Source organism: Scyliorhinus canicula, chromosome 9 (genome assembly GCF_902713615.1).
Source record: "Scyliorhinus canicula chromosome 9, sScyCan1.1, whole genome shotgun sequence".
Classification (NCBI taxonomy): Eukaryota; Metazoa; Chordata; class Chondrichthyes; order Carcharhiniformes; family Scyliorhinidae; genus Scyliorhinus; species Scyliorhinus canicula.
The window spans coordinates 48248633-48271160 of NC_052154.1; the positions used below are offsets into that span (position 1 = coordinate 48248633).

The window sequence follows — 22528 nt, forward strand, 5'->3', positions numbered from 1 at the left end:
TGTGGCTACACGGCTACTTGGACAAGGAGAAAATTCTGCATTAGCAAAGGAGACAAGGGAGTGTAAATGGGAAGGTCATGCGGTGCGCATTTATCAGGACTTGGGAGCAGAGCTGGTCAAGCAGCGAGTCAGGTTCCAAAGGGTCAAGGCAGCCCAATTCAGGAACAAAGTGCGGTTTAGGGTGCTGTACCCTGCTCGTTTGTGGGTCACACATGAGGTCAGGAACATTATTTCGATATGCCAGAGGTGGCGAGTAAGTTCTTAAGGGACCATGGACTGGGGGACTCATGAGAACATTGGAATTTGGGTGAATACACCTGTGAAATGGATAGGAGGTGCTGGATGCAGAGAGGGATGGGAACTGTTTATGTTGGTGCCAGGTTATTATGTTTGGCGGTGTTTATTAATACCTGTTGGGTTTAATTAGTTGTTTGTATGGTAGAACTGTCAAAACCTTTTATCCTCCGAGCGAAGTGGGGTTGGAGTGGTCGAGATGGAGAGGAGAGGTTGGGGGCTTGGGAAGGAATGGGTTTACTTATTTGTGGTTGGTGAGGAGGGATAGAATGGTTGGGATAGGGTAAGTGAGGGAGGGATGGGTTGCTGATGTTGGTGCGTCGCAGTTGCTTAGAGGGAGTGGCAGCCATAATCTTGAGGAGGCCCAGGAGGTGGGCGGGTGTGGACTTGGAGGAGCTCATTAAACAGTGGATATTTATTTATTTTTTAAAAATTGAGAGTACCCAATTCATTTTTTGTTCCCAATTAAGGGGCAATGTCGCGTGGCCAATCCATCTAGCCTGCACATCTTTGGGTTGTGGGGCGTAACCCACGCAAACACGGGGAGAATGTGCAAACTCCACTCGGACAGTGACCATTAAACAGTGGATATGGCTGATTGAGTGGGAGGGGCGGCCTGGAGCCCTCCAACCAGGCTGATCACCTAGAATGTTAGGGGACTGAATGGGTCGATCAAGAGGTCCTGCGTCTTTGCACAGTTAAATTTATATTTATTGCCCAGGTGTACCGAGTTACAGCGAAAACTATTGTTCTGCATACAGTCCAGGCAAATTCTCCATACATGAAAAACATAGGACATACAATAAATAGATAATGTAAATACATAGACATAGACATCGGGCGAAGCATGCGGAATATAGGGGCGAAGCATACGGAATATAGGGGCGAAGCATACGGAATATAGTGCTACAACTGTAGAGAAGATGCATAGAAAGATCAGTTCTTTCCATAAGAGGACCATCAGGAGTCTGGCAACAGCAGGGCAGAAGCTGTTTTTGAATCTGTTGGTGCGTGTTCTGAAACGTTTGCCTGATGGAAGAAGTTGGAAGAGAGAATAACCCAGGTGGCAGGGGTCTCTGATTATTCTACCCGCTTTCCCAAGGCAGCAGGTGGTGTAGAGAGTCAGTGGATGGGAGGCAGGTTTGCATGATGGACTGGGCTGCATTCATGACTCTGTCGTTTCGTATGGTATTGGGCCGAGCAGTTGCCATGCCAGGCTGTGGTGCAGCCAGATAGGATGCTCTCTATGGTGCATCTGTAAAAATTGGCAAGAGCCATTGTGGACATGCTGAATTTCCTTAATTTCCTGAGGGAGTATAGGCGCTGTTGTGTTTTCTTGGTTGTAACGTCGACTGGGGTGGGCCAGGACAGATGTTTACACCTAGGAAATTGAACCATCTCCACCACAGCAACATTGATGCAGACTGGGGTGTGTACGATACTTCACTTCCTGAAGCCGATGAGCAGCTCCTTAGTTTTCTGACATTGGGGGAGAGATTGTTGTTGTTGCACCACGCCACTAAGTTCTGTATCTCCCTCCTGTAGTCTGACTCATTGTTTGAGATCCGACCCTCAACGTTCATGTCATCAGAAAACTTGTGGATGGAGTTGGGGCCAAATTTTGCCATACAGTCGTGTGTGTATAAGGAGTATAGTACTGGGCTAAGTATGCAGCCTTGCGGGGCCCCGGTATTGAAGACTATTGGGGAGGAGATGTCGTTGTTTATCCTTACTGATTGTGGTCTATGGGTCAGGAAGTCGAGGATCCAGTTGCAGAGGGAAGAGCCGAGTCCTAGGTTTTGGAGTTTGGATATGAGCTTGGCTGGGATTATGATGTTGAAGGCGGAGCACTAGCCAATGAATAGGAATCTAATGAATAGGACCGCGCATGCACGATTGGCGGCGATGCTTCGGGGACTGGAGACTCGCGGAAGCGGCGTCGGACCTGATCTCGGGTTTGACGCCCATTCTCCACCACTGCGCCGAGCGTGATTTCGGCTTGGAGAATCTCGCCCCAGGTCTCCCGATATGCAGATGACCTTTTGCTGTATATTATGAAGCCAGTGGAAAACTTTGATAGGATCATGGCACTTTGAGGGAGTTTGGCTCATTTTCAGGGTATAAACTCAACATGGGAAAAAGCGAGATATACCCGGTCAATGCGCAGAGAGGGGACTGAAGGGTTTAGAGAAGTTACCGTTTCAGTTGGTTGGAGCAATGTTCTGGTACTTCGGGATACGAGTGGCAGATAGTTGTGCCCAATTGCATAAGCTGAATTTGGCGAACCTGGTGGAGGGGGGTGAAAGAGGACTTTAAGAGGTGGGATGTTTTGCCGCTGTTGTTGGCTGGGAGGATCCAGATAGTTAAAATGACGGTGCTGCAAAAGTTCCTGTGTGTCTTTCAAAATCTCCCAATCATAGTGCCCAAATCTTTTTTCGGTAGGATCAATAAGATAATCGCGGAGTTTATATCAGCAGGTAAGGTACCCCAGATCAGGAGGACATTCTTGGAGAGCGACAGACAGAGTAATGGGTTGCCCTGCTGAACCTGCTGAATTATTACTGGGTGATGAATGTTGAGAAGGTCAGGAAGTGTACAGTTGAGGAGAGGTTGGTGGTAGATGGAGGAAGTCTTGTGTAGAGGAACAAGTTTAAGCGCGTTGTCATTGGCACCTCTTCTGTTCTCGATGGCTAGGTACTCCATGGGCCCAGTGGTGTTATCAGCACTAATGATATGGAATCAATGCCAGCAGCATTTTAAGATGGTGGGGATGTAACTGTAGCAATCACATTTTGTTTTGCCAGGCCTAGATTCCACGTTTTGGGCGTGGGAGAGGGTGGCAGCAGAGTATTTTAGGGACCTGTTGTGGAGGGGACTTTTGCAGAATTGGGAGAACTAGAGGTAGTTCCCAAGGGGGGAATGGGTTTCGATGTTTTCAGGTTAGGCACTTTGTTTGGAAGGAGTTGGTTGCATTTGCGAAGCTATCGCCCCCCCATCCCTGTAGGAAAAACTTTTGTCCAGGGACGAGATTGGGGAGAGAAGGATCTCAAACATGTATGGGGAGTTGATGGAGAGAAGACGGTCTTCGGTGGAGGAAATGAAACGAAAATGGGAAGAGGAGCTTGGGGGGGGGGTTCTAGAAGTTGGGCTATGGATCAAGGCTCTACGAAGGATGAACGCGTCCTCCACCTGTGTGAGACTGAGTCTCATCCAAATTAAGGTTGTGCGCAGGATGCGCATGACAGTGTCAAGGATGAGTTTGTTCTTTTCAGGAGTAGAACATTGATGCGGGCGTTGCACAAGGAGATCAGCAAATCTGTCCAATGTCCAAAGTTGGAGGAATTCTAGGAGGCCTTTGCAGGAACCCTGTTGAAACTGCTGGGGGCAGAGGTGGCTCCAAGCCCATGCCTCCCTGATAGCTCGGAGGCAAATATTGTTAGGGTGCTGGGACTCTGAGCCATCTAAAGTGACGGTGTGGATGAGTGACTTAGCAGTGTTTCTGCACCTGGAAAAGATGAAGTTTGCGATTAGATGCACAGTTGAGGGATTCTTCTCAAGGTAGAGGTTGTTCATCGACTTCTTTAATGAGTGGTGAAGCAGCAGCATTGCGAGGGGTTGTAGGAGAATGGGTTTTGGGGGTTTTCTTTTGTTATTACAGTTAGAAAACGAGGCAGTGGTTGTATCGGGGAGGTTTGGGCGTGATTTGTGAAGGTTGATTTTTGATGTAATGTCTCTTATTGTTTTCTGTATAAAATCGAAAATGTCTTGAATAAAAATATTTTTAAAAAAAGGGATGTTCTGTACTTAGATTACCATAAAGCATTTGACAAGGTGCCACATCAAAGTTTACAAAGCAAAATAAGAGCTCATCCTATAGGGGGTAACATATTAGTCTGAATAGACGATTGGTTGGCTAACATGAGACAGAGAGTAGGCATAAGTGGGTCATTGGCAAGATGTGCCGAGTGCCACAGAGATCATTGCTATCAATGACTTGGATGAAGGGACCAGATGAATAGTTGCTAAATTTTCTGGTGACACAAAGATAGAGAGGCAAGTAAGTTGTGTAGAGGACATAAGGAGTCTGTAAAGAGACATCGGTTAAGTGAGTGGGTAACAATTTGGCACATGGAGTATAATGTTGGAAAATCTGAATTTATCCACTTTGGTAGAAAGAATAGAAAAGTAGCATATTATTTAAATGAAGCGAGACTGCAGAACACTTGAGGTAAAGAAGGATCTGGGTGTCTTGGTAAATGAATCACAAAATGTTAGTATGCAGGTACAGCAAGTGACTAGGAAGGCTAATGGAATTTTGTTTATTGCAAGGGGAATGGATTATCAAAGTAGGGATGTATGGTTACAGTTGTATGGGTTTTGGTGAGACCACATCTGGAATACTGTGAAAGGTGTTGGTCGAACTAACGGTTGTGACCATGAAGTAAGTGGTCACATATAGGGCAGCACCTGCTTAAAGTCACAGAAAAGAGCTCTTTTTACCCAATACTAGGTGGAATTTTGATGAAAAGGTGTGGGTGAATGTTGGAGGTGTAGTTTCCCCCGGGAGTGGGATGTCTGCTGGTTACCAGGGGCGAAATTCTCCGACCCCCAGCAGGGTCGGAGAATCGCCTGGGGCCGCCGAAAATTCCGCCCCCGCCGTGGCAGAGATTCTCCGCCACCCGGGAAGTGGCGGGGGCGGGAATCACGCCACTCCGATTGGCGAGGCCCCTGCGGCGATTCTCCGGCCCGCGATGGACTGAAGTCCCGCCGCTGGGAGGCCTCTCCCGCCGCCGAGGTTTGAACCGCCTCTGGTGGCGGCGGGATCGGCGGCGCGACCGGGCCCCCTGGGTCCTGGGGGGGGCGCGGGCCGATCGGACCCCGGGGGGTGCCCCCATGGTGGCCAGGCCCGCGATCAGGGCCCCCCGATCAGGGAACGAGCCAGTGCCCTGGGGGCACTCTTTCTCCTCCGCCGCCGCCACGGCCTCCACCATGGCAGAAGCGGAAGAGAAACCCACAGCACGCATGCGCGAACCAGCGAAAGGCTTTCGGCCAGCACCGCTGCCGGGCGGCGGGCCTGAAAGACCGCTGGCGCCGGTGTTTGCGCCAGTCGGCGTGGTGCCAACCGCTCCGGCGCGGGGCTAGCCCCCAAAGGTGCTGAGAATACCGCACCTTTGGGGAGGCCCGACCCCGGAGTGGTTGGCGCCACCCCCCTACGCCGGGACCCCCCGTCCCGCCAGGTAGGGGAGAATCCCGTCCCAGGTCCGGCAGAAAACTGAGAGATGTGGCTGAAAAGTTGGAAGAAGCTTGCACTTCAGCAGCCACAGTAAACATGCAGGCGGGGGAAGGGCTGGAAGGTGGGTGACCTGATGGCTTTGATCAAGGCGGATTCCATCAACACGGTAAAGAGGCGGGCAGCTTTTGGGGCAACACGGTAGCATGGTGGTTAGCATAAATGCTTCACAGCTCCAGGGTCCCAGGTTCGATTCCCGGCTGGGTCACTGTCTGTGCGGAGTCTGCATGTCCTCCCCGTGTGTGCGTGGGTTTCTTCCGGGTGGTCCGGTTTCCTCCCACAATCCAAAGATGTGCGGGTTAGGTGGATTGGCCATGCTAAATTGCCCGTAGTGTCCTAAAAAGTAAGGTTAAGGGGGGGGGGGTTATTGGATTACGGGTATAGGGTGGATACGTGGGTTTGAGTAGGGTGATCATGGCTCGGCACAACATCGAGGGCCGAAGGGCCTGTTCTGTGCTGTACTGTTCTATGTTCTATGTTCTAACAGAGGAAAGAAATGCATGAGGTTTGTGCAAAGGCCATTGAAGAAGCTGTGACACCCCTGAAGTGTTCTCTGAAACAGGTGGAGAGTGTTTGGAGGTGCAGAAGTCACAGATTCGAGAGATTGAAGGAGCGATCGTGTGGTGGCTCTGGAGATGGAGGTGGGGCTCCTAGGGGACCTGCGTAAAACATTGAGGACTAAGGTGGAGGGACAGGAGGATGCCTCGAGAAGGCAGAATCTGCAAATAGTGGGCCTGCCTGAAGGAGTGGAAGGTGTGAGAGCCACGAGGTATGTCTCGAAGATGCTGGCGGGGTTGGTGGCAGAAGGGGTGCTGAAGGTGCCTGAAGTGGACAGAGTGCATAGGTCTCTGAGGCAGAAGCCTAGAGCTGGGGAGCTGCGGCAAACGGTGATCATGAGACTCCACAAATTTGTGGAGAAAGAGAAAATTCTGCGATGGGCCATGGGGAAGCATACCTGCGACTGGGAGGGAAATAATGTTTGAATTTATCAGGACATCGGAGCTGAGTTGGCAAAGAGGCGGGCAGGTTTCAATAAGGTCAAGGCGGTGCTGTACCGACGGCAGATCAGGTTTGGGGCTCTACCCGGCAAAATTATGGGTGATGTTTGGAGGCCGGGAGTATTATTTTGAGACCCCAGAAGTGGCCGAAGACTTCATTAAGGATCATAAACTGGGGGAGAACTGAGCGGGCAATGGTTAGAAACCGGGGTGCTGGTACTTCGTAATGGTCGGGAGCATGTTTGAAGTGAGTGTTGGAATTGGGGGATATTCGTCTTTTTTGCGGGGTGGGTTTTGCTTTTTAATGTTGAGATTGTAAGGAGTTGAAGGGGTGAAAAGTTCATGTGGGGATGGATGTTCCAATTCTCCCCCCCCCCCCCCCCGCTATTTTATGGGACTGTTTCATATTTATTTGTTTGCTTTTGGATGAGCCTTCCTGGAGTTCAGGAGAAGTCCTTGTTTGGGTGGGGGAGGGTATGGTCAGCAGGAGGCCTTCTTCCTTGAGCTGAGGAGAGCTGGGGGGGGGGGGGGTTCATTGGGAGGTGGCTTTGGGCAGGGGCGGCCGTGCTAGTAGGTTATGCTGGTGAACGGAAGTGAGGCGGTGGGGGAGAAGGCTGAGAGGGGTGGCCGGGGGAGAGGGGTGGGGGAGGCGAAGGGGAAAGGTGAGGGGAAGGTTGCTGCGACGTGGCAGAGGGTGAGAGACGACATGGTCAGGGACGGAGAAAGGTGCCATCTGGGATGGGCTGGGTATAGGGTGGAATTAAGGGGGAGGGCGTTAAGTAGGAACGGTGATGGATGATAGAGGGGATTGGAGGTGTAAGGCCTCCAATGGAACATGGAACGTCCGGGGACTGAATGAGCCGGTTAAAAGGTCACGGGTGTTCGCGCACCTCAGGAACCTAAAAGCGGGGGTGGTCTTTCTGCAGGAGATGCACCTCCGTGTGAAGGACCAGGCTAGGTTAAGGAAGGGGTGTGTAGGGCAGGCTTTTCACTCGGGGTTTGATTTGATATCGAGGGGAATAGCGATTTTAATGTGCAAACAATGGGATTTCTGAGTGCGAAGGAGGTGAGGGATTCGGGTGGGAGATATGTGATTGTGAGTGGGAAGGGGCACCGGTAGTGTTGATAAATGTGTATGCCCCAAATTGGACGATGTGGGTTTTTTGAGGGGGTTTGTGGCAGTGATCCCGGATTTGGCCACGCATCAGTTGGTCATGGGAGGAGATTGTAACTGTGTCCTGGAGCCGAGGGTGGATAGATCGAGCCTCGGGTCGATGGGTAGGGTACGAATGGGAACTGGGGGGTTTATGGAGAGGATGGGTATGGTGGACCCAAGGCATTTCCAGAATCCAGGGGAAAAGGAGTATTCCTTCTTTTCACATGTCGTTAAGGTGCATTCGACGATTGACTACTTTGTAGTCGGGCGGGAGATTTTGGTTGGGGTGAAGGGGGCAGATATGCGGGGATAGTTATCTCGGACCATGCACCCCACTGGCTGGAGATTCGGTTTAGAACGGGACGAGAGCATAGGCCAAGGTGGAGGTTTGATTCGGGTTGTTGGTTATTATGGATGGAGGTTATTATGATAAGGTGTGGACGACGATTGAGGAGTATGTGGAGTTGAATCAGAATGGGGTGATGTCGGCGGGCATTTTCTGGGAAGCAGTGAAGACAGTGGTCTGGGGAGAAATTATTTTGTTTATGGCCCGTGCAGGTAAGGAAAGGATATAGGAACATTTCCGTCTAGTGAGCGAGATAGTGGAGGTGGACAGGGAATATTTGAGGGTGCCCACCGTGGAGGGATTGGCGAGGAGGAAAATGTTGCAGAGGCAGTTTGACAGGCTGACAATATGGAGGGCAGTAGGGCAACTGCGTAGGGCAAGAGGGGTGAAATATGAGTATGGGGAGAAGGCGCCCGCATGCTGGCACACCAGCTGCGGAGGCAGGCTGCGTCCAGAGAAATATTGAAGACAAGGGCTGGGGATGTGGTGTCGAAGCCAGGGAAGATAAATGAGGCATTTTTCCTGGGGAGGAGAGGAGGGGGACATGGGGCGGTTTCTGGACAAGCTGGAATTTCCCCAGGTGGAGGAAGCAAAGAGGCAGGCGTTGGAGGAACCCCTGGGGCTGAGGGAGGTGCTGGATTGTATCAGGAGGGAGGTGCTGGGTAGCATCAGGGGTATGAAGTCGGGGAAGGCCCCGGTCTGAATGGGTATCCAGCATAATTTTATAAGGAACTCGCGACGGACCTGGCACCACATCTGTTGGGGGGTTTAATGAAGCACTGGAGAAGGGGGAGTTGCCGGAGAAGGGGGAGTTGCTGGAGACGATGACGCAGGCAGGAATCACACTCATCCCAAAAAAAGGGAAGGATCCGATGGAATGTATAGACCCATATCACTATTTAACACGATGTGAAAGTATTTTTTTTTAAATTTAGAGCACCCAATTTTTTTTTTCCAAATAAAGGGGCAATTTAGCGTGGCCAATCCACCTAACTTGCACATCTTTGGGTTGTGGGGGTGAAACCCATGCAGACATGGGGAGAATGTGCAAACTCCACATGGACAGTGACCCAGGGCTGGGATTTGAACCCGGGTCCTCAGCGTCGCAGACCCAGTGCTAACCACTGTGCCACATGCTGCCTGATGTGAAAGTATTGGCTAAGTTGTTGGCGGGGAGGATGGAGGACTGTGTTCCGGGGGTGGTTGCAGTAGATCAAACAGGCTTTGTGAAGGGCAGGCAGCTTGGAGTAATGTAAGACGGCAGTTGAATGTGGTGATGAATCCGTCGAGGGCTCTGGTACCGTAGGTGGTGGTGAGGTGGTGGTGTCCATGGAGGTGGAGAAGGCTTTGATTGGGTGGAGTGACGGTACTTGTTTGAAGTTTTGGGAAGATTTGGGTTTGGGCTGAGATTTGTGGCATGGGTGCGGTTGCTGTATGTGGCACCAACGGCGAGGGTGAGGACGAATGATATGAGCTCACGAAGCTTTGACTTACACAGGGGTACGAGGCAAGGGTGCCCAATGTCGCCGTTGCTGTTTACGCTGGCCATAGAGCCATTTGGGATGGCTCTCAGGGGGTCGGCGGAGTGGCAGGGGATTATGAGGGGACAGAGGGAGCATCGGGTGTCGCACGATGCCAATGACCTCTTGATGTATGTTTCAGGTCCGATGGAGAGTATGGGAAGGATTATGGGCCTGCTGGGAAGGTTTGGAGGGTTCTTTGGGTACAAACTGAATGTAGAGAAAAGCGAGGTATTCCCGGTGAATGAGCTGGGACAGCGGGCTAATCTAGGCGGGATGCCATTTACGGTAGCGAGGGCGTAGGTTTAGGTATTTGGGGATTCAGGTAGCGAGGGAATGGACGGGCTCCATAAGTGAAACTTAACGTATCTGGTGGAGGAGGCAAGGGAGGATCTTAGGAGGTGGGATACACTGCACTTAATGGTGGCGGGAGGGTCCTAGTCGTGAAAATGAATATGCTGCCGAGGTTCTTCTTTATGTTTCAGGCTCTCCCGATCTTTGTACCATTTTCGGAAAGTGGACATGATCGTATTGGATTTTGTATGGGCGGGAAAGGTGCCGAATGTGGGGAGGACCCTGCTATAGAGGCAGAAGCGGGGGGGGGGGGGGGGGGGGGGGGGGTTGGCATTGCCAATCCTGCTTCATTATTATCGGGCGGCAAATGTGAACAAGGTGCGGCAGTGGTAGGAATGAGAGGGGGTAGAGTGGATTTGTATGGAGGAGGAGCCTTGTAAGGGGGAATCTAGTTTGAGGGCTGTGGTGATGGCAGCGTTGCCAATGCTTCGAATAGGTATCAGGGAGCCCAGTGGTGCAGTCCATGGTAAAGACATGGGGCAGGATTCTCCGACCACCCCGCTGGGTCGGAGAATCGCTGGGGTCGGCGTGAATCCCGTCCCCGCCGGCTGTCGAATTCTCCGGCGCCGGAGATTTGGTGGGGGTGGGAATGGCGGCGTGCCGGTTCGCGGCCTTCCCCTGGCATTTCTCCGGCCCGCGATGGGCCGAGTGGTTGCCCGTTTTTTTTGGCGGTCCCACTGGTGTAAATTACAGTAGGTCCTTACCGGCGGGATCTGGCAGCGCGGGCGGCCTCCAGGGCCCCAGGGGGTTCTGGCCTCGGGGGCTGCCCCCACGGTGGCCTGGCCCGCGATCGGGGCCCACTGATCCGCGGGCGGGCCTGTGCCATCAGGGCACTCTATTCCTCCGTGTCGGCTTCTATTCCTCCGCGATAGCCGATGCGGAGATGGAACCCCCCCGCGCATGCTGTGGGATAACACCAGCAGACGCTGGCGCTCCCGCGCATGCACCAACTCGCGCCGGCCGGCGGAGACCCATCGGTGCCAGTTAGCGTGGCGCCAAGCCCCTTCCCCGCCGGCCACGCGGCGCAAACCACTCCGGGGCCGGCCTAGCCCCTGAAGGTGCGCAGGTCCCGGCGTCGGGCCGCCCCGAAGCCGGAGTGGTTCATGCCACTCCTCGCCGTCGGGACCCCCCGCCCTACCGGGTAGGGGAGAACCCCGCCCATGGAATCAACTGAGAAGGCATTTCAGGATGGAACCAACGTCAGTGCTAATGCCGCTGTGCGAGAATCATGGGTTTGAGCCGTGGAGGGGATGGATAGTGTGTACAGGAGGTGGAGGGAAGTGCCGCTGATCAAGGTGAGGGATTTGTATTTGGAGGAAGGGTTCGCCAGTCTGGAGGAGCTAAGGGAGAGGGTAGAGCTGTGAAAGAGGAGTGAGTTCAGGTATCTGCAGGTTAGGAACTTTGCACGAAAGTTCTGGAAAGGGTTCCCTAGGTTGCCAGGATAAACCCTGCTGGAGCAACTGCTGCTTCCAGATGTGGAAGGGGAGGGAAGAATTGAGGATATATACAAGTGACTGGGGGAGCAGGGAGGTGAGCAGGTGATGAAGATCAAGGAGAAATGGGGAAGCGGAGTTGGGAGGGGAGATCAATTGGAGAGTATGGAGTGAGGCACTGCGAAAGGGTGTACGGGACCTGCTCTTGTGCAAGGATGAACCTGATACAGTTTAAACTGGTGCACAGGGTGCATATGACTAGGGCGAGAATGAGTGGGTTATTTCAGGGGTTGGAGATGAGTGTGAGAGGTGTGTACAGACTTTCTGTTTTTGTCTCATGTAAGGAAGGATCTATATGCTTCAGAAGTAGTTCAGAGAAGGTTCACTCAACTAATACTTGGAATGGAGTGTTGGAACCAACAATTCTACGGACACGTGCTTGTAGGATTAGAATAGCGGTTTTAATATACTCACAATAGAGCCAGCCGGTTAGCCACTGAAATTTTGGTGAACTGGCCGGCTGACCATGTGGCACTGATCTTTATACAGCAGCTTCGGGGGAGGAGTCCTGGGCGGAACCAAGGGAGAAGCCAAGTACAATTCTCGAGCATTCCCAGAGCTACTCCCCCTGGTGGTCAGGTAGTGCAACTGCACTTACAATATAGGCACATGTACAGATTATAATCCGGTGTGAATCACATTCACCACATGGAGGGAATATCTTGTGAGGATTGGTTGGACAATCTGGACCTGTATCCATTGAAGTTAAGAAGAAGGAGAGGTGATTTTATTGACATAAAAAAGATCCTTAGGGAACTTGACAGGATGGGCGCTGAAAGAATGTTTCTGCTTTTGGGAGAGACTTAAACTAGGAGACCCAGTTTCAAAATAAGGAGTCTCCCATTTAAAATGGAGATGAGAAGAAATGGTTTCTCTGAGGGTGAGTCTTTGGAACTCTCTTCTCCGGAGAGTAGATTTCTGACTAACAGAGAGTCATCAGGGATAGGTGAATGAGGCCACGATCAAATCAGCCATGATTTTATTGAATGACAGCAGGCTCGGACGGAATGGCCTACTCCTCCTAATTCGTAGTTTTACATGTATTTTCATATTTCTGCTTTACAGCAGGGATCATTAGACAATGATCTTGGCTGATTTTCTTCTCTCTTTCTTTCCCAAAGAGCATTGCAGAAATTGTGGCACCCTTATAATAACCTCAGTAGTACAGATCAGAGATCAGGCCTGACATCTTGTAATCTTCACAGTGTAATTCTACACAAGGCAGAATAATTAACAACTGAACCATTGGAAGGCTACTTAAATATGACTTTAAAATTGAATTTTCTGGAAATAAATGAATGAACACCATTATTTTATGCTCCACAGGTATCCCAGCGTTTGAGCCAGCCCGGGGTGGCAATAGGCTTGGCTTGGACACCATTAGGTGGTGAGATCATGTTTGTGGAAGCAAGCCGAATGGAAGGAGAGGGTCAACTGACTCTAACAGGGCAGTTAGGGGATGTTATGAAGGAATCGGCCCATCTTGCAATAAGTTGGCTGCGCAGCAATGCAAAGAAGTATCACTTCACAAATGGTATGTAAAATAAACTCTGTAATAAAAAGAATTCCATTATAATAATTTTAACAAAGACTGTTGACAGCTACAGCCTTAATCCATTAAATATTTATTTCTTAATGCTACAAATGACAAAATAAGTCTTGTCTAAATACAGAGCATAGAGCAGTGTTTTTCAAACTTTTTTTTCCGGGGTCCCATTTTTACCAACTGGCCGACCTTCGCAACCCAAGCCAGCCGACCTTCACGACCCACGCCAGCCGACCTGTGCGACCCACCATTTTCTCTTACCTTGTTTGTTGCTGACAAAAATGGAGGAAATGGTTTTAGTTCCCTTTGGCCCCCTGAACTTGGGAAAAAAAGGCTGCGACCATATTTTTTAAATGCGGCCGCACTGCGCATGTGCATCGATGATTGGGCACGCATGCGCAGTGCAGCCGCATTTTTTTTGATCTGTTCCGGGCCATTTTCAAGGTCACTTGCAGCCAGCATTATTAAAAGCCGGCCATTGCACGCAGATTTACGCGATCGGGAGCGCCACAACGGACAGCTTCGAGACCCGATACCTGCCTGCGACCCACCCACGGCTCCCCCGAGATTGACAATGCCTGGCATAGAGTACAATGGCTACATATGGTTGGGAATTCTGTGGCATAGAATTCACCACCTGACTCTCCAAAGCCTATCCACGATCTACAAGGCACATGTTAGGAGTGTGGTGCAATATCCCACACATGCCTGGATGAAAGCAGTTCCAACAACATGCAAAAAGCTTGACACCATCTAGAACAAAGCCGCCTACTTTTTCAGCACTCCATCCACCCAGTTTGAACATTTACTGCCTCCACTCCTGGCACATGGTGGCAGCAGTGTGTACCATGTACAAGATGCACTGCAGCAACTCGCAAAGTTTTAACAGCATCTTCCAACTCATTGCCTCTACCAAATGGAACAACAAGGGCTACCGAAGTATGGAAACACCACCATCTCTAGCATCTTGTCAAAGCCACACACCATTCTGACTTGGAACTATAATGCCGATCCTTCATTCTCACTGAGCCAAAAACCTCAAACTTCCTTTCCAACAGCAATGTTGGTGTACCTACACCAGATGGACTGCAGTGGTTCAAGAAAATGGCTCACCACCAGCTTCTCGAGTGCAATTCGTAATGGACAATGCTCACAACCTATAAAATAATATAAGAAAACATGGGGATTTGAGATTTTTCGAATATAAATTTTACCACAAGTACTAAGAGACGTGGAAATAGACTGTTTTAGCATCAAAAATAGTGCCTCAGTTGTCAAGCTGACGTGGTCCAGACTGAATGACCTGATTCAGCCTGGGTGAACCAGTGTTCATTATGATTGTGAGAAATGTAACTTCACTGTTTGATTGAAGGAAACATAAGACACCCAGATATTTTTATATTTTTTTCTTTTCTAGCAAGCAAATTTCTCCAGTTATAATTGATGATGTTGTGAGCATATATGCTCTAAATAAAGTATTCAATTCCTGGTCATGATTGGACATCGTACAATCAAGAATCCAATCTTGTACAAAATTAGCTCAAGTTCAGGGCATACCATCATTAACATTTCCTGGATACCAGAATTCTTTTTTTGTTGTATATTACTTAAGTACACTCAACCTTTCATGCTTAACAGCATTGTTTAAATATTTGATCGAGTTCTGGACTTATGATTATTGATTTTTCGTCCACTGAGGTTTTTGCCTTGTATCATTTGTTTTTGCAAAGTTCCATTAACATCCTTACCTACCAGAATGTGGAGTCAGCTTATTTTTTTCAAAAGGTTTATGTTCCTATCTTTTTCCTTCTTGTCAATGGAAACATGCTAAACATTGCATTCTAAATAAAAGGTTTGTGTTAAATTTCCATATTGTTCAAATAAATGCAGATCTATAATTATAGCGCTGAGAGAACTAGGAGGGAAGTTTGTAGATTATTCTGATAGGTTTAAAGAAGCACTTATACTATGCCAATCACATGATTAGATCTCCCTGCAGAATTTAAACTTACTAAAAAATGTAACAAAGTTCTTGGCTTCTGGACCAGTCTATAAAGAAAAATGAAAGAAGGAACTTGCATTTATGTAGAACCGTCACAACCTACTGATGCCCCAAAGCACTTTACAACAGTGAAATACTTGTAAAGTATAGCCGCGCTAATGTATGGAACTGTGACATCCAATGAATGCACAGTAACGACCTACAAACAATGAGATAATAGCTAGATAATCTGCATTCGTGACATTGATTGAGAATGTATATTGCTCAAAGTGAAATTTAGTTTGGGGGGGTTGTGGAACAGGCTAACAGACAATGGTCTGGATTAGCCGACCTTGCGGCTATGTCCGCAGGATCCGTCTGGTATTACAATTAGAAAGTCGGCGCCGCTCCCGCATCGATCCTCTGCCCAGTGGGGGGCTTGCAGCCGCGCAGCATATAGCGTCGGCTTTCCCTACAGATACGGCCGCAGAATGGCTGGGTCCGTGGCTGCGCACGGTGGCGGCCGTGCCGTGCAACATGGCACCCGCCGCGCGTGGACCCAGACCAAAAACTGCCCCCTTGTAACCAGCCTCGCCACCACCGGACCACTCCCCAACAGTCCCCCCAGCCTCCACCAAAGCCCCCCCTGTCAGCGGAATGCCCCTCTCCCTGACTGTGGCGGAGCTGGACACAGTCCACAGCCGCCACGCGAGGTTCCCGAACGGTGTGAGCACACGAGTATGCCATTTTTGAGGGGGCGGAGCATCACAAAAATGGCGCTGCCCCCGATTCCTGCGTAAAAGTGGATTCTCTGACCGATCGCCGAACCCAACTTTGGCGATCGGAGAATCCAGCCCAATATTTTTCAAACTCTTGAATAAATTTCGAAAGTTTACTCTTTATTTATAGGTTTTTATTTAATTTAGAGTACCCAATTTTTTTTCCAATTAAGGGGCAATTTAGCGTGGCCAGTCCGCCTACCCTGCACATCTTTGCGTTGTGGGGGTGAAACCTACGCAGATGCAGGGAGAATGTGCAAAGTCCACACGGACTGTGACCCAGGGCTGGGATCGAACCTGGGACCTCAGCGCAGTGCTAACCACTGCACCATCGTGCTGCCTCCTTTATTTATAGTTTATAATGCAAAATAATGTAATTATTGTCACAAAATGATAGGATGCAATTGAAATGAATGTATTGTTTTGCACAAATAATATCAAACTGCCATGAATTTTGTAAAGTATGTTGGGGCAGCAACTAAGAATAGGGAATAGGGTGTCCTTTGTGGTTGAAATATTTAATAGTCAGAGTTCTGTGAGCAAGAAAACAGACTAGTCACAGTGTCGGGGCACAATCTGGAGAACACCACACAGTTGCAGATGCACAGCAACTGGAAGCAGGAACAGTAGCCGGAGGTCTGCTGCATCCCAGAACCCAGATAAGTCCCAGTCAGATGTTAAGCTTCTGGACCAGGCTATCCCAGAGCTGATGCAGTTGATAGGATGTGGCTGAGAGATTCAGAAGGGAATGTCAGCGACACTCCAGTGGGTCCATAGTCAATTGGAGGAGTCCCAAAGGCTATGAGCATAGGAGACAGTGTCGGCAATGCGTGGCACTGAGGCCAACACTGCTAAGGTGGCGACCACAGTGGAGAGCCTGGAGTATGATGTCAGCAGCATCAGTGGTGGTGTCCAAGGTGTAGCTCAGACAGTGACTGCCATGGCTAAGCGGTGGACATTGCCGAGTCGGTACACGGCCCAGTCTCGGGTGGACATCGCTGAGGCGCCCCTGAGTGTTTTCCAGTCACTGACCTTGCCGCAGAAGCAGGAGGATATTGGTGAGGCACTGCAGAGCACGGCCCGCTTACAGAGGAGCATCACCAAGGGCATCAACACCAGGGCTTTGGGGAGTCGCCAGATAACATGGCACAGCCGGAGCCCAATCCAGCTGCGCCCTCCCCTTCCCAAGGTGGCATACAGGGCCCTACGAACACCGATTGGGAGGAAGAAATGCTGGAGGCCGAGCTGGAGCGCACCAACAGGAAGATGATGGCGGTCATCAGCCCTCCCGAGTACACCCCACCTGACAAGGGCACATCTTGGGGTCAGCATGTAGAACAGGGTGGCACAACAAAGCATGTGCCACCGGCAAGCTGGCAGGGGCCCTCCAGCCCCAAGCTCTCCAAAGGACGCACACCAGGCCATCAAACGCCACAGGCGCGATAGGCAGCAGGGTGACTCCACCTCTGATATGCATCCTAGGGAAATAGTTAAACGTAGCGATAGAGTTTGAGGTCCTAGGAAGATTGAGGATCAGGGTGAGTGGGTAGATCATCGGTAGCAAGGGACAGATGGAGCCACTATTGTACTTGTATACCATTGAAGGTACGTTGCACCCAAGACATTTGAAGCCTTTGTCATGTTATTCCGCACTACATCCTCCCATTTATCCTCCCAAGCCCAGCACCAGCCCCTGGGCTCCGTACTACGGAGCCCCCGCCGCCGCCTCAAGGCATACAGCATGTAATTGATGAGTATGAGCGTGCACTCAGCAAACAGACAGGAGTCAGACTGCAGCATAAATTGAGGAGCACCAGAGCTCAGCTCACAGCGGAGTACCATCACCCTCCTATCTTGTATATTGACAGTGCCAACGCAGCCACGTCACCCTGGGGATGGGGTGGGGTGGCTGAGTGTATTGATTGCCTTGGAGGAAGGGGGGGGGGGGGTTGCAGGGTGAGACAGACTGTTTTTTTTCGGTGCGGGGAGAGATGACGAACGAAGCCACATCCTAAGTGAAAGGATGAGAGCCTCCCTGGTCCTCCAGGCATGCCGAACCTTTGCTGCAGCCGTCTGCCCTCCATCCTCCGGCTAGTCCCATGGATCCTCCTCAGGCTCGTCCTCCTCCTCCTCAGGCTCATCCTCCAGCCCTTTCTTGTCCAGCTCCTTGCCACATGTTCCCCCACCTCCAGAACGTCACTCCGCTGCTGTGCCATGTTGTGGAGGCAGGTGACCCTCCTGAGGTGTACTTCAGTGAACCAAAAGAGCAGTCGAGGGATTGGAAACGCGTTTTTAGCAGTCTGATGCACTGCTCAATGACAGCCCAGGTGGCCAAATGGGCCTCATTATATCGGGTTTCTGTATCAGTCTCCGTACTGGCGTCACCAGCCAGGCCTCACCCCCCATGAGCCAACAAAGACTCCTTAGGATGTAGCTGTCAAGCACATCCTGGGAAAGCGTGCATAGATGTGCATAATCTTCATGTACTGGTCGCACACAAGCTGAACATTCAGGGGAACCCCTTCCTGTTGATGAAGTGTGCTCCCAGACCGCCTGGTGTGCGCAAGGAGAAGGCGTGGCATCTACTACCCCCTGAACCTGGGGCATCTTGACGATGGTAGAATCCTGCTCCCTTGGCATCTTGTTGTGTTTGGTCCAGGTTGAAATTTATATAGTCAGCTGCCTGGGCAAAGAGGGCATCCGTGACTTCACGGATGCACTTATGGGCTGTAGGTTGGGATATGCCACACCAGTCCCAGCTTAAGCCCTAGAACAATCACTAAGTGTAGAAGTTCAGGTCTGTGGTGAACTTGACAGCTATAGGAAGCGGGTATCACCCTCCTCCACATGGTACCAAGTCTGCAAGGACAGGTGCTCCACCATCCCCTTGATGAGGCGGAATTTCCTGCAGCACATGGTGTGCCATCTGTTCGAAGGACCAGCGACGCCTGTGCACCTTGGGCCTTCGCTGGTCTCCCCCTCTGGGCTCCTCCCTGGCCTGATGTGTGGCAAGGTCCTCGGGGTGTGAGGCAGGCCCCTGCACATGCACTGCTGCCTTGAGCCTCTGTCAACGTGCTGCTGTTGCCTTCTCCAGCTTCTCTTTGCCTGGCCTGCAACCAGCACCACAATTAAGTTTCCGCAGGCTCCACAATGTCATCCGTTATGAGATATTCTATGGAATTGGAGAGGGTGAGAGACTGACAATCAGCTATGGCTTCCATCCCGGTATCTTTGGATCCTCTAGTCGTCCCCTATCCACGCATCCCCTGCCAACTCTCAGGGTGCCATCCAACCTCCCCGACCATGGAATGGATAGGCAGCAGCTGGAGTTGGCACTGTTATGGGTATACACTATGCGGCGGGGGGGGGGGGGGGGGTGTTGCATGGTGGACTCGCTTCCGCCCCACCACCCACCGATGATGCCCCCCCTCGTGTGCGCACGCTGGGGCAGCAGCCCCAGTGCTACGGGCTGACTTCATGATTTCCGAGATGGTACTCAACCATCTTGGATCCCCACAGCAGCTACTCCGCCAGCTTCACTTTTTTAAAACAGGTGTGCTAAACGGCACCCACGTGACCGCTCGCTGGGGAGGCAGTTAGATCACGGGAGGCCATTCAATAGTGGGTCCTACCCGTTACTGGGATGGAGATTGGTCTTAATTGATGATTATTGGTTCTCGCCATGCTGCAGCAGGATCCTGATCTCACCAACGGTTAGATCGGTAACCAATTGGCGCCCGACGTGGTTCCCGATTTTGGCCTCTCTCGCTATCTAATCGGCCTGCTCATTCTCTCGCCTGGCGCGAGGTGGCTGGTAAATCGTGCTCGGGGTGTTGCATAAGCAAAACCAAGAGAGAGAGGGGCTGCCAATTTCAGGAAACCGCTCAGTTAGAGAGGTGCTGAAGGCAAAAAGTCAATTTGTTCAAAAGATCGTTTTCTTCGCTGAACCAAAGACATACTCAAGCCCTGGTCAATTAAGCCAAATGGTGCGGAAGTCACTGACTAGATTTACAATAGATTTGTGGCTGTTTGGTGCTAGCGGCGTTAAATGAGTCGAGTTATTCAGACCGAATGAAACCTTAGCAAAACATCTTTTAATGCCACATGCATGCGGGAGAGCTAAACTCATCTGTTAGAACTATAGCTCGGTCCAAGTAGCTCTGCCCGAACAAAGCCCCCACGCAATTCTTTGCACTGTTTCTGTTCGATACAGAGAGATTAAAAATGATTCAACATGAAATGAGTGATACAAATAGTACAATGCAAAAGATTATCGGTACCGGCAACGTGATTGGATTACAGTCACTCCCGATTGGATGACGCGGATACATTGTTTTTCATACATTGCTCCTCATCGTTCCGGAGGTACATTTTGCCCACCTGCTTTGTAATACAAAAGGACTGTGTCTAAACAATCGATCCGTGATGGGGTGGTAACTGCTCGATGTCGCTGATATTTGCATGTAGCTAGCTGTACAATGTCTTTCCTAGACAGGCCAGAGGCCAGGCTGATCGCTGTCCTATTAGTTCCTGTCGCTGAAGTGGAAGATGTGTTACCTGTGGCATGCTGGCTTGTACTATGCTAATTGTATTAGGTTCTTGGGGACTTAGGTTCCAGGCAGGTTTTTCCCTGCTGCCCTAAATGTACCTCTGGAGGCTCCATTTTCCCTCCTACATTTGGGAAATGGAGTGCTCTCAGTCGAGTTTAGCATCGAAATAGGCAGATGTTTTTTGGTTTCCAGTCTTTGAGGGCTTAAGTATTTACAGTTAATGTGCCACGGTATAAGATTGTTCTTTGTAGTGTTTCATTATCTTTCTTCTACATTAATAAATACTTTTTTTATTTAATGAAAGAGAGATTTGATGTCTGTTTCCGCAGACATGTCTCACTGATAGCCAAAACATAAAATTAGTGTTTCAGGTTGGAACACTCTCGCACGTAACATCGGTGGGATTTCGTAACATATAAATTGAGGGTTCTTGGACTGGGATATTTTAAAAAGCATAATTTGTTTGGTCTAGAGAATTTGACCTTTTAAAGGTAATAAATGTGAGAAATGTGGAAAGCAAGTGAAAACTTGTTACTTAAAGCAAAAAGACTGCAGAAAAAATGGCTCTCACTCTAGTTCAGACTTATTTGGAAGTGCACAACATAACTGTGGCAAAATTGAAAAATGTATTTAAGGCTAAACTGTTGGAATTGGCAGATAAATTAAAATTAGTATTACCTACAAGGGAACAGATTATTGTACGCATAGCGAAGCATTTAAAGTTGCAGGGGTTGCCTGATAGACGAAATTCTGCAAAAAGTGAGGCAATTGAATTGGTTAAGATGCCATTATAAAAGGAAATAATGATGAAAATCCTGAACTAGAGCTGCAGAAAAAGAAAAAAGAATGGAAAACAAGGAAAAAGAAAGAGAGAAAGCTTTGCAAAAGGTAATTGAAATGAGGAAACTTGATACAGAAATTGAAAGATTAGCAAAGGAAAAAGAGAGCAGGAGAGAGAATTTCAGCTTTAAATGCAAGAAGTTAATAAAAAGACATGAGAGGAAGTGGCGGAAGGAAGTAGTTCTCGTCAGGAACTCCTTGGGGAGATGTTTAGGATTATACAAGTTCTTCCAAAATTTGTGTCATTTTTTCTAAGAGCCCCGATTTCTGGTGTGGACCATGGAGTAAGTGGTCACACACAAGGCAGCTCCTGCCCAAGGTTACAGAAAAGAGCTCTTTTTTAATCAATAAGGGGTGGAATTTTGATAGAAAGATGTAGGTGAATGTTGGAGGAGTACTTTCCACCAGGAATGGTATGTCTCTTGGTTACCAGACCAGGCAGAAACAGTGAAAGATTTGGCTGGAGATGCAGCAAAGACAAAAGCCTCTTTCAGCATGCAGGCGGGGGAAGGGCAAGCTTAAAGGCTTCAAGCTGACTTGAGGGCCTTTATTAAAGCTGAATTCTAGCAGCAGAGGGAACAACTGTGAAAAGATCTTGCCAATGCCATTGAAGAAGCGTTGACGAGGCTTCCGGTGGCGGCCATGGCGGAGTAGGTCGCGAATTCAGCAGCTCCCGTCTGGAACGGACTCTCGGACCTTTTTCAGGAGTTTTCACGGACTTTTTGGGGCAAATCGGTGAAGTGAACACTGCCAAAAGGATTCCCTCTGTTATATGGATAGCTGGACCAGGAGTAGCCGGGTGAAGCGTTTAAGTCCCAACAGACAGAAGCGTGCAAAGCGGGCGCCGAGGCACGGCATGGCGGCCGGTATAGACCAGGGTACATGGGCACAGGAGCAACAGGAGTTCCTTACGGGCTGCTTTGCTGATCTTAAAAAGGACATGCTGGCCCCGATGAAGGCATCAATAGACCAAATGATCGCAACTCAGGCGACACAAGGGAAAGCGATTAAGGAGATGGAGAAAAAGCTATCCGATCAAGAGGACGAGTTGGTCGTATTGGCCCTTAAGGTGGAGGCGCAGGATGACCTCCACAAGAAGTGGCAGGAGAAGCTGGAGGACCTAGAAAACAGGTCCAGGAGTCAGAACTTGAGAATTGTGGGCCTTCCCGAAGGTGTGAAGGGATCGGATGCGGGAGCATTTGTGTCCAAGGTGCTGGAGATGCTGATAGGGATGGGGGTATTCCCTCGACCCCTGGAGCTGGACAGGGCGCACAGAGCCCTCGCAAGGAAGCCCAAGGTGAGTGAACCGCCAAGGGCCATGGTGGTGAGATTTCATCGCTTCTCAGACAAGGAACTTGTCTTGCGGTGGGCAAAAAAAGAA

General features: G+C 50.0%; 1 protein-coding gene across 1 annotated transcript in view; it reads left to right on the forward strand.

Annotated features, from left to right (window-relative positions):
• The window catches only part of LOC119971298 (lon protease homolog 2, peroxisomal-like), a 166377-nt gene that overhangs the window by 130788 nt on the left and 13061 nt on the right, over positions 1-22528 (forward strand). Inside the window, 1 exon segment of the mRNA XM_038806660.1 lies at positions 12778-12985. Within this exon segment, the coding sequence (XP_038662588.1) occupies positions 12778-12985 (208 nt within the window).